The following is a 12,846-nucleotide window of genomic DNA, read 5'->3' as shown; positions in this document are numbered from 1 at the left end:
GATAATCAGGTATTTATATGGTTTGGATTTTGGGGGAAAAAAAGACAAACGAAAAGCAAAGAAAGATCTGCCATGAATTCAGCGTAACACAAAACCAGCGCTCTACTTGACTTGTGCTCACAGAGGTGGGGTGTGCCAAATCCAAGAAAGATGTGCTTTATTGAAAAGATGCAGAGCAGTAGTTAGCACAGAACAGAAAGTCAAACCAAATCGTGTGCGCTTCTTACACAAGTCACTGAAGTCTTCCCTTTTAGAAAGCTAACAGAGAGCAGCTGGCATTTGCCAAAGAACTACTTCTTAAAAAGGGCACTGTAAATTGCAAGAAAGAAACAATAAAACCAGCCTGTATTATTGCTGTGCTATTCTGTGCTCTTCCCTGCCATTCCTATTGCAAAAGCAAGTATCTTATGTCAGCCACAATACAGGGATACCAACCAAAGTCTGCAGTCTTCCTCCTCTTAAGTTCAATTTGTTTGCACCTGTCTTATTCCAAGATATGCTCCAAGCAAAGTCTATAAAAGAGGGTGAGGACTGTCTTGTTACTTGATGAAACACTAATAATTGGTGATTGTATCTCAAATCCAAACAAAAAAAAAAATCAGCTGATTTGCAGTTGCTAGAAAATGTAATATTGCATACCATTTACTTATTGCATAAGAAAACACTGGAAGTAGAACAAGTTGTTAACTTTTAGGAAAAGTTATGCCAAAGCAGTAACAGCACTGTAAGGTAAACCAAACCTATTTTGGCAAATCATTGTTACGCAAAGGCTTCGGGTTCCAGTTAGAACCCTCTATCACTCCTATACTGCATCCTTTTCCTCTTTGTATTTAAATGATGGGTTTGGGGTGAGAGAAAATAACCCTAAGCAAAAATCCAAATGAGAGATCTACAATCAAGTCTGCACTTGCATCTCACATTAAACGCAAGATTCAGCCACCTGCAAGAATGGAGATTCTACTTTTTCACATTAAATACCAACTTTTCCAAAGTTTGACCAACCCTCAGAAGCAGAATAAAACTTGGTAGCTGCCGCCACCTCCAAAGCAGCAGCAATATTTGTCCTATCAAGAACCAGCTTTTGGCCCACTGCAGGTCTGAACGTCTCAAACTAAACTGACACTATAGTAGTTTAAAATCCTCCTGTAAAGGTCCAGAAGTGCATTCAACACTAGATCAGACATCCCTGCCCCGCGTGGAAGAGTCAATTAGACAGGTACAGCAGATGGCTAGGAACAGCTGGAGCCCCAGCCACACAATTTTACCCCACTGGAGCTCCAGACACTCGATTTTAACCTGCTGCCCAGTGCCTGTGAGATACTGGCATTTTGTTCAGACTACTGTAAGGAGGTTCAGCCTGTGCACCTGATGCAAACTGAGTTGTCTCTCAGAAGGGTAACCTGGGCTCTTGGGAAGAGCCAGGCTGCTCTCAGCTGTTGGTCACCAGTGGAAATGTGCTGTTGACATTAACTGAACTGCAAGCAAAAGCACAGAAAACTCAGTTCCAGCAGAACTACTGGTGCAGTCAGACCTCCAGGACATGCTTGAGCCGTCCCAGGCAATGCAAGGGATCACCATTGGAATGGATACATTGGCTACTGGCGAGCTACATGAAAATTAAGACTTTCCAAATGCAGACAGGGCTGTAGCTTCTGACATAATTCTTTTATATATACATATATATAAAAAAATACATAATGAAGCTTCAGAGAGATCTGTACTTGTCCAACCCCCAAAAGCCTTTTCACTCTGGCCTTGGTTCAAGACAGCTCATGCTTAAATTCGTTCCACTTCAGCAAAAATATTCAGCATTCAGCACATGCTCAACATGAATTTTTCTGAATAAGGACAGTTTCCTGAGTCAGGCCCTAAGAGCATAGTGCAGTCTTGCTTGTCGTGTTGTCACACACAGATCCACAGAATGGAAAAGACCACAATAAGCAATAAATGGATTAAGATTATTCAGCTTTTGTTTTTCTTCAGAAAGTGCCTTAAAACTATTTGATAGAAGGAACAATTACCACTAAAAAAATGTATCTTCTAAAATATTTATCACACAGCCTAGTAATCCTGTCTGCCAACGTAACCTTCCCTGTTCAATTAATCTATATTGCTTGGAAATATCTTGGAAAAAGAAACCCCTCAAAAACCTAAAGGTCAAATGTCGCTCAGTGATTAAGACAAACTGCTTCTGAACTAAACTGAAATTAATTAAACATGAAGAAAGCAAGTGAAGTGTGGGCAGTGAGTGCTATGGGACTGCAAATCCTCGAAAGGAGCCAAGATGTTCCAACTCCAAATTTACACTTTTTTCCAGTCAGGTATAGAAACCAACTGCTGCTCAGGCAGCACGTAAGCAGATGGCAAGCACCAGCACAAAATGAAAATGTGAAACCATGCACCAGTTGAAGAGTCAGAAGTGCAGTTATGTGTGCTTTCACCAGTGTTCACTGCATAGGTTCCTTAAACAAACTGCTTCAAACTTGCAGAACATCAAAAGCCAGATGGGTCTTCCTGAATGAATCCACAGGCAAGCAGCCAGGATTCCCGTATGCTGCAGAAATAGGCCTGGATTTGATTTGAGCCTTCTTAGCTTTGACAGGCTGGAGTCTGGCAGAACTCCCAATCCAAAATAAAATAGCATTCAACTGTGACTGGGCTCTAACTAATAACAACAACAATAATAGTAACAATAATAAATTTTAAACTCCTCTTATTGGCTTTAACATGCACCATCCTTTATAGTGCACTGTTCACCTTTCCCACTGCTGTTATTTGCTTTGGGTACCTAAGTGAATGCACTTGTCAAACAAAAACTAACAAAATGGTGAGAAGTAGTTTGCAGCATCACAGACTTTTCAGCCTAAGGTATCGTTCCACCATCAAACCTATCCGTGTAAGACAAACCATAGAATTTCTCATTTTCTGTTGACATGTGTAAAACTTGATTATGTTTTAAAGTGTACAGAGATCTGAATCCTACCAAGTAGAGTTTTGTAAATCCTATTTCAGCCATCAACCATGAGACATTTAAAAAGAACACCACCTTATACATATGCCATACATAGGGAATGATTCACCTAGCAACATAATCCTCTACCAGCCTTTATCTTTTTTGGCTTGGAACCTAAATTTAAAACCAGAAAAAAGCATAGACTATTACATCAAAGTTTAAATCAGCTGCATTATAATTACCATGCTGATACCGCAATAAACACTGGGTGTTGGCTGGCCAGGATTGCCAAAAAAGATAGAGGTCCTGCCCTTATTTTCTGTCTTTTGACAATGTATATAATCACATCAAAGGAAAGTTCTCTGCACAGTTAACAACGGTTAAAAAAAAAAAAAAAAAAAGAAAAATAATCTGGATGTTCTCTTTGTTGAATAATGATAGATTTTGCTCATTATAAGAAAATGTAAATTTTGCCTATAATGAAAAAAACATTTATAATGTAAACCCCTTGAGGGCTAATGTAATAATGAAATCACTGGAGGTATTTTCATGGGAGTTGAACAGCAGCTAGACAGAAGCCCTGAACACATTTATCTACTCGCAACTAGAAATACAAAATAGTAAGTGCCATTTTCAAACATAGAATTTAGAATTACCTGTTGTAATTCTGCACTGAAGGCTGTTAGGCTCCTGAAAATCTGGCTAAGACTAAACAATTGAATTTATAAGCACAAAATAATACCTGAAAATGACACTCAAGACACTCAGGGAATTCCTGTGTGTATCCTCATGGTTTGTTTTTTAGATCTCCCTGTCCTTGGGGGGGGAGGAGGAGCAACTGCAAAACTGCTTTTTGTTCTGCCTTCTTGTTTCCATACTTGGCTTCCGGAAACAGGCTGGAGTGCGATGTGCTTGTTTTCCCAAAGCCTCTCCACTGTGGTGTTTGTGGTTAGGCAGTTTTGGGGGGAGTGTTCCCCCAATTAGGGAACAGGAGTGCAAACTCCCTGTGTTCTAAGCACAACTTTGAGCTGATGTAAGTCGGGGAGCAGTACTTCGGAGAGACAGAGGGGCACCTGCTGGGAGGGGTAGTCAAAGAAGAACCATCGGCTCTTTTCCCTTGCCCCACCAAACCTATCGAGCCTCCTCGCGAACCTTCCTGAAATGTGACATGACAGGCAGGTTCGAAAGCTAAATGTTGGATAATGGTGAGCAAACAAAGGACATCGGTTTTTGCATTATTTCTTTAATTACTTTAACCCTTGTTCGAGCAGAAAGCACAAGGCCAGAGCAATTCAGCTTCTCCCTTTGTCATTTGCCTGCCATAAATATGCACCAGTCTGCATTTGAAAAGCTGAAGGAGGCCGCAAGCTTGCTGGACATTTATCATGCTCTGTTCCCTGTTAACAAGCAAATACTTTAGTTGAATAGCCCATTAACAATCATTGTCAAATGCAGAATGCAAGGTGCTTGGATGTGACCGGCCTGTAAATTAGATGAGGGTGCCCCTGCGCTTTGGAGAATTTCAGCAAATGAATTGGATCTTTTGATATAGATTTGTGAAGGTTAAGCTGCAGGAGAGGAAACCTATCTGAGCACTTCAGGCCGCGTATACTCTGACAATCTGTTCAGCTCCCTATATGCACTTGTTATTTTTCATCTGTTAAATCCCATCAGCAGCAGCAGCTTGACAGTTTTGGGCTTGGAGTTCCCTTCTCAGAATCGTGAAGCTTTCAGCTTACTACGGGGTAGGATAAGAATGATAAGATTCAAGCATGTAATTAACATATTTATATATATACATATATATTTATATATATTAAAAACCCACACCAAAAAAAAACCCAAACAAAAATCAACCAAACAAAAATTTTAAGTGTCCCAGCCACTGCCAAACGAACAGCATGAATTCCATTTTGCCGAGCTCATCCCAAACTCATTCCCAGTAAAGACACAACTGTTATTGTAGGCTTCAGTGTTTTTTCCCCTTATGTCTAGACTCTGCCTAACAAATGCAGAGTGCTTCCCCACCCCCCTCCCAGCAGACAAATGAGCAGGCAATAAAGTAAATATTTCTCATTTGAATCGTGTCCCTGATTTGCAATGTAATGCTGACTTTGAGGTGTGGGTGGTTACGGTTGTCAGTTGGGTAGAAAAGCAAGTCTTAACTGTTAGAAAGCTCTGTAAGAGAAAAGGTAAGGAAAATAAAAACCCAAGTAGTTGCATTAAGAGAGGTGTTTTACTACGTTTACAGCTGCAGATTGCTTAAAATAAATGACAAAACAACAGCTAAACTGTCTCCTGGCTCAACTCGAGGGGCAATCGGCAAACTCCTCCCAATGATTTTCAGCTGGGGATGGGGGAGTAGGCAGATGCTTATCTCCTTCATTTCTAGATTTCAGCCTGCCTTTCGGAAATAAATAACCACCTCGAGACTAAGCCAAATCAATTTTGTTATCTGCAGCTTTACTGGTAAACAGGAATGAATGCTGGTTTGCTTGTGGGGGTTCTTTTTCCTTTATATTTTCTGCAGGATGGGAAGCACAAGAGATGCTGAAGTATCACCTGGCCAAGGCACAGACAATGCAGTGTGTTTATATTTGGCTGCTCCCATGGAGTGTGAGACTGAGACCACAGCCTGAAATACGGCTGAAATCAAAAGCCCTGTGTTTTCCTTCCAGATAACCCCAATCCTACCCATCCCCTCAGCTTTCTGTTCCTTGCCAGCATGCTCCTGCCCCAAGCCCAAATAGATTAAGGCAACAAACGCCAAGCACAGCTAATTCTTCCGAAGGGCTGCTGCTAGGGCAGGAGTTAAAAAGGAAATTCTTCCCCACCCAACAATTGCAGCCATCTCAAGTTTTAATCGGTCCCCACCTCGGCAGAAAGCAGTAAATGAAATCTATCTTTACCATATTATACACCACCAATGAGCAAGAACTGAGCAGCTTTTCTTTGCTGCTTTAACCATCCCAAGCCACAAGTAGGCCTTTCATACTTCCTAATCCCGGCCCCCAAGTTTTGTGCAGTTCTCACATAATACCTCACAGCCCGGAGCAAGGTCCTTAGTTTATAACACCCCTTTCAGAGACGTGTCATTTCTAACATCAAGCTAATCTATATGTTGCCATGGCATCACCCTTTATCTGCCTTTACATCTTATGAACTGCATGGATTTACCACATTATTTTTATCTGAAAGACAGAAAATGGTGGTTTTATTGCCATACAATCAGATTACTGCTGCTAGTTTCTCTATGCCTTTTTACCATACTTCAATCAAAAGGGATCAGTTTCTTTATACTCTGCCCTTGATTTACATTACATCTGTAAAGACCTAGTCTGGGTTGTAATCCCCTTATTAACTATGACCAGGGTTGATTTGCCTAAAAATAAAAGCAAATTGTGTCAGACCTTTTCACTTTGTTTTTGATTCGGAACTACAAAATGGATTACTAAAGAAATCTTCAGAGTTCACACGGCTGGTATAGTACTGAATTTAAAATGAGAATTAAACAAGTTAAACATGGGAGCTGTGTCAACGGTTTACATTTTCCATCATGGGAGAAAGACTGAACTGCATTTGTCTTTGTGTTCCCTGGCTTTAAGGGGACAATGAAGCCACAGGAGTTTTTCCAAGCTCTTCTAACACTGTCCATCTGCGATCCTCCCTGCCTCTGCTTTTCATGAAACTCCCCCCCCCAAACTCTTCTCTCTGCTCCCTCTCCACCCCCCAAAAAACCTCTCCTTGCTCAAGCCAGCAGTGGTCTGGTTAAAAGTCTATCTTCTATGGCACTGCATATTTTAATCAAAATATTTGAAGCAGTTTAACATTCCTATTTAAGTTTCCACAATGCCTCACAAAGAATGAGCTCATAACCAAATCCATGTAGATGTATGATAAATGACCAGAAAAACAGGTTTCTTTATGTCAGCAGCCAAGGCAGGCAGACATTAGGCACACATGAATAACATTTTAATCACTATCTTTTCCTCAGAAGAACACTTTCTTCTCATTTGCAACAAGCAGTTTCAAGTACTGCAGGTTTGCACGACACATAAAGAACAGGTCCTCCAAAAAAAGAAGAGAAGAAAAAGCCCCCAGAGCACAACCCAGGCCCTGGCTGCTGCACAGGGCAGACAGGTCTGCCCGTGCCAGCATGTCACAGCAGTCACCTCAGGTCCTTGGCTGAATTTGAGATGACGCTGAGTGTCACATCTAAAGCAATGTGATCTCCTTACAATAAAACAGGGAAAAGAAGATTAAAAAGAAAAAAGGAAAAAGAAAAGGAGGGAGGCATTCCTGTGTGTGGGAAGAGGGAGAACTTCAGTGATTTTAGCTTGACTTCTAGTCACTGCCTTTCTAAAGGCAATTACTTCATTAAACAAAGTGAAATAACGTAGCACAGCTTACAGATAACACACTTTAAGATAATTACTATAAATAATATAGCAATTATACTCCACATATAAAAGCTTGGGGCAAATAACCAGCTGAAGAATTTGGCCTTCAGTTTGTTCTGAATTCATGTTGCTAATTCACTTGTGCTTTGAAGACCTGGCTATGAATGCCAGAGATATCAAATGGACTGGAAGCCACCACTTGCTCCTTGTGTTAGCATGCCAAATGTCAACAGCTATGTTTTGGGTACAATTTAGGAGCATGTGTTTAAATCATTTTACCCTTCCACTCCTGTTTCTTCAGCTTGAAGCTGTAATTGCTGAGGTTAGAAAGTGTGGTCCCGTAACACAGGACTTCCAAATAAATCCTTGTCTCAGTGAGAGGCTCCCAAACATGTTGTGAGATATCGTTTTAGCAAGCTCTTTGTGCTCTGGCTGGTTCGCCTGTCCTGTGAAACAGCGGCTGTCCATTACCTACAGTTTATCATCCTGACAAAATGTGAGGAATGTGGATGTGAAAGCACTAACAATTCCACCCCTGGTGCTTTCTCCTTTTTTTCCCCTCTCTGTATTAAAACCGACAAGATTAACCCAAATGCAAACTGCAGAGCATAGTTCAAGGGGCTATTCAATCGGTAGTGAATGTGCATTTGTTTACCTACAAAACTAAGAATTTCAGATACAATGAGAAGCAGACTAGTCTATATGCTACTGAATAGAACATTTAATAGGGTCATCAATTGTAGTTTATTTTATCAGTTTCTAATATGTTAGCATTCAATTCACAGGAAGGCTGTGAAACATCCCATTTATAACTGGTTATCAGAGGGAGAGAAAAATAGTTATCATCTAACTTCATCAGTGTCAAAGGCACCACTTGTGAGGATTACCTTCCACATGCCACTAAGGAGAATGAACCGCTTTGCTCACAGGCCTATAGTACCCAGGGAACTGCCACGCTTAAGGAATGTTATTTTGAATGAGATGTCTCTACTTTTTGCCTAAAAGGCGGCCTGTGACACTTATATGCTGTCCTGTGTGTCAGAGGCGGTGCCTGAGCCCTTGTGAGGTGAAACTGAGGTAATCCATGCTATCTATATACACTGTTTGTCTTGGCAGAAACAGCACAGGCGGAAAGTCCCCCATTAAAAAGTGTCAACAGGAGTTAGGTCCACAGAGTAATTTTTCTGTGTTTTCAAGATCATGAGATTTAAGGTTCTTCAAATGAGAAGTCTGTGAAGTCTACCAGAACCATCTGCAACAATACTTAAATCTCCTATGCAATAAAGTCACAGGTGTAATTATTTCATGCGTCACATCTTGCAGTATCAAGACAATAAAAGCAGATCCCTAAAAAGGGAGAGAGGGGGCAACAGGGAAGGGAGCTCTGTGTTCAGTGACTGTGTGCTCTCCATCTAGCCACCTGCTAGAAATTATAACCTCTAGACTTCAGTACAAAACCAATTCAGTTTATACATTCACCTTAACCTGAAATTTATTATTTCATACTTTATATTAACCTAACAACTTCTCCCAGCATTTAATTGCATACCTGTTCAGCAGATTTATGTGCTGAGGCTTTCAATAGAGTTAAATGCACAGCTTCCCTGAATAAATTAACCAGCACCAAAGATAGTTATTATTTCAAACCTAGAAAGGAGCTTTATTATTATGCTACACCAAAATCCCTTCAGCAGCTTGCTTCTCAGGCTAACATCCAGCCCGAATCCAGAGTGAGGATAACCTCATCTAAGGAGAAATTATTCCCCATCCTTCAGGCAAACAATTGTGACAAGAATTAGTGAGAAATCCTGCTCTGAGAAGTGAAGCTGTCTCACCGGCAGCAGTATCAGCAATGTATTTCTAAGCTTCCCCAAACGACGGGCCTCCAAGTGGCCTATAAATCACTAGCCCCAGCAATTGAAAAGACTAATTTTTAATAGTGTACTTCTTCACTGTGGTGATTAAGCCTCAATGAATCACTCAAGAAAACCCAATTACATCAACAACACAACCTATTTTTACGCGTGCATGCATTTAAGTTCAAAAAGTAATTAGATATTATCATTAGATCTACCATTAGCAACATCCAAACTTTTTTTTTTTAATCAAATAGTTTAGAATTAGCCAAATGGAAACACAATTTGTATTTGATAAAGGAAGCATATCCCCGGGCTCCGTAAGATGGGTTGAATTCAGCTGCTGGGATACTTTCGTTTCTCTGATGGCTAATAAAAAGCTCCCAAGGTAAGCTTCAAAAAAAAAAAAAAAAAAAAAAAAAAAAGCAGGTTGTAGCTGGTAGAGGCGAGGAAGCAGCAGCGGGCTCGGGCTCTTCTGCATTGGAAGAGTGACCTCTGTAGGCATAAACCCATCAAGGGCCGGAATGCAAAAGCCTTCCCTTCCTCCCAGGCTGAGCTCAGCCTGTTTTCCACTAGCACAGTAGGCCTCCTAGCGCAATGCAACCCCGGCTTGGAGCCTTTGACTTTGGAGAATTCAAACAGCATTATATAGCCCGCTTTATCACCGGGCAGATACCCTTATTCTTAGATATTATGTCGTACCTTTCTTAAGCCAAAGAAAGGTTTAGCTGTGTAGCACCATGTAAGTGCAGAGCCAGAGACTGGAGCTAAACTTCGTTTTATTGTAACTGGCTTCCCACCTGGTGCATATATAAAATGATCATGTCGCACAGTATTAGGAATGAAAAGTTAATTGAACAGTCCACAGCATATTTTTTTTTTTTAGGATCAGAAGAACTTTTCAGTAAAGAAACCGTACAGACACAGCAAATACATCCATTATCGAAAAATGCCAGCAGAAATCTGCAGCAAGGTTTTCCTTCCATGGGAAAAAACAGCAGGTAATGATAGCTGTAAAACAAGACTACAAACTTGAGATGTTACTTCTAATTCAAACTTTAAAATCTTCACTAAACTCCTGCAGATCCTGCCACCTACACAGAATTAATCCCCGATTCAGGAAATACTCCATTCGTTCTTGTCTCATCACCACCTGACATTTCCTCCAAAAAGTCTCCCGGGAAAACAAAACCTGTACTTACTGGATTTAATGGGACATTCTGCATTCAATTAACACAATGCCTATGGTTTGCTTTTAAATAAATGTAACTTAAGACACAGCATGAGTTAAAAGAAATTATCTTAACGTATTTCTGGTGTAAAATTCCCCAGACTCATTACAAAGTATTTTTTCCTATAGTGATTTTTGTTCTCTACACTCGAGTTTAGTCACAAAAGTTCAAACGATTTCACAACTAACAAAGCCAACTTTTATTAATGCACTTCAAAAACAAAAGAGGAGAAATCAGTTTTTCATCACTACTTCAGTTAGAAAGAGCCCACTTCCCCAAAAGTTCCTCTTCCCAATAGCAATAATTTTGTATGTTTAATAACTTTCTTTAAAAGGGTATGTTTCTATTTTAAGGGTGTGCTTTGATGGCGAAGCCCTGGGAATACAACTTTTTTCCCTGGGTTTGTTAATGAAGAATGACACTAAATGGTTGTGTGATGGATAATGCTTAGTTCATTACTCACTGACATGTGCCTTGATACCATCAACTCCACAACCAAATTTAGCCCTGTTATAAGCAGATGTAACTTCGCTGGAGTCAATGGGATGAGTTTGCATCTGCAGACGGAGAAGTTGAAGAGTATCACCCTTCCTTGGCAGCCCAGCTAGGCACGGCTCCGCCGGCCTCCGCCGCAGCTCCGACCCCTAGGCGGCGGTTCCGCGGGGGCGGAGTGCGCAACCCACACACCGCACGCAGGTTTCAGCCTCCCGCTGCCGCCCGGCTCCCGATCCCGCTCCGCCTCCCCATCCTGGCTCCCCCACCCGTCGGGACGAGGGGCTACGGAGCAGCTCCGCCTCGACACGGGCCCCGCGCACCGGAGAGGCCCAGATGCTGCTGCCAGCCCAGCCTGGAGACCCCGGCCGCCGCCTCTCGCAGCTTCCCCCGCCCCGTCCCCGGGGCTCCGTCCCCGTCCCCCCTCCTTTCCCGTCGCACCGCCGCGGAGGGCATCGCCGGCCCCCGGAGGGAAGGCGGGAACGGGATGGAAACTTACTTGGGGTTGGAGGAATTCCAATAAATGGGATCTAGAACGATGGACCTCGCCAGCGCAGTTCTGCATAAAACCATCGCGACTCCCCAACAGCACTTCCAGGCGGAGGCGTCTCGTCTCCGCGCTGCCATGGTCGCGGCGGCGACGAGTCCCTCCCGCAGCCTCGCCAACTCCCCCGCACCTGACGGCAACAGCAGGGGGACACACCGGTATCCCAGCGGCCGGGGCGGTGGAGCGCGAAGAAATACTACTACTACGAGTGAGAAAAATAAAAATCACACGCGAAGGGTCGACGATGCACTTGGTGAGAGCTGCAGGCAGATCTACTGAGTCATGTACGCCACTCGCATGTAGGGAATTCTCCTGCGAGGTAAGATCCAAGCTACTTCCGAAGTAACAACATCAGTAACAACAAAAATAATGCAAACACTCAGTCCTTCCTTTTAATGGGGGTCTCCCGGCTGCCTTGGATGATGCCACTTAAACTGCCAACTCCCATTTGGATCCAGGGCGCCATACACGTTCACAGTGTCTAATGCTGGCGTGAAAAGGAGAAAAAAAAAAAAAGTAAAATAAACGTAAAATAAAGGGTTTGGTGGAGAGGGACCCGGCCTTGGCAGGAGGCTCCCCCCGTGTGCCTCTCAGTGCTCCCTGCAGTTTGCAATCCGCGCAGGCACCAGCTCGGGCTGTTTCAGGGAGCTCGGAAGCAACCGCGAGTCAATAAATCCACTCCGAGAGTCAGCTCCACCGGTCCCGGGGAGGCGCATCCGCAGGGCTCCGGCTTTCCTAGGGGGGCACTGCTGACCTTGTCTTTGGCAAAGCCCCCCGAGCGGAGCGGGGGCAGAAGGAGTGTGGCGAAAATACGAGTATTTTCAGAAGTAAAAAGAAATGAAAAGGGGGGTCCGCAGCGTCAGAACGTCCCTCTCTCCCGTTGCGCGATCCGCAGTGCGCGCCCCGGCGGCAGGACAAGGAGAAGGAAAGCCGGGCGTGGGACTTGCGCAGCCCAGCGCGGAGAAGAAGGAAGGAGGAGCGGCGCCAGCCACGGCCGTTCCCGCCGCGGCGCCGCCAACCCGTGATACCGCTGCTCCTCTGCCGCTGCTGCCCCAGCGAGTCTCTGGCGGAGAAGCACAGCCGGCGGCAGCGCGCCGCCGTACCCATATAAGTGCGGCCCCGCCGCCCCGCCGCCGCCGCTCATAGGGCCGCCGCCGGCCCGCCGCGCTGGTTGGGTGCCGCGCGTGTCACTTACCGCCGCCGCCGCCGCGGCGGGCGGGGCCGCGGAGGGCTGAGCCCAACCCCGTCGAGCCGAACAGGGCCGGGCCGAGCCGAGCCGAGCCGAGCGGGGTCGGCAGGTAACACCCCTCGGCTCCCGGCTCTGTCGTGCCGCGGGCGGCCACCGAAGCGAGGGGAGAGCCTACTC

General features: G+C 44.0%; 1 protein-coding gene across 1 annotated transcript in view; it reads right to left on the bottom strand.

Annotated features, from left to right (window-relative positions):
- The window catches only part of EFNB2 (ephrin B2), a 46,249-nt gene extending 33,623 nt beyond the window's left edge, over positions 1–12,626 (bottom strand). Inside the window, exon 1 of the mRNA XM_061377847.1 lies at positions 11,433–12,626. Within this exon, the coding sequence (XP_061233831.1) occupies positions 11,433–11,560 (128 nt within the window). The 5' untranslated portion in view covers positions 11,561–12,626. The remainder of the gene's footprint in view (positions 1–11,432) is intronic.
- Between the last annotated feature and the right edge of the window lie 220 nt (positions 12,627–12,846).

The sequence above is a fragment of the Neopsephotus bourkii genome, unplaced genomic scaffold (genome assembly GCF_033783945.1).
Source record: "Neopsephotus bourkii isolate Nb327-2 ecotype Australia unplaced genomic scaffold, CSIRO-AGI_Nbou_v1 NB_1760, whole genome shotgun sequence".
Classification (NCBI taxonomy): Eukaryota; Metazoa; Chordata; class Aves; order Psittaciformes; family Psittacidae; genus Neopsephotus; species Neopsephotus bourkii.
Note: the sequence above shows the minus strand (reverse complement) of the source record. Positions and strands in the feature narration are given on the sequence as shown.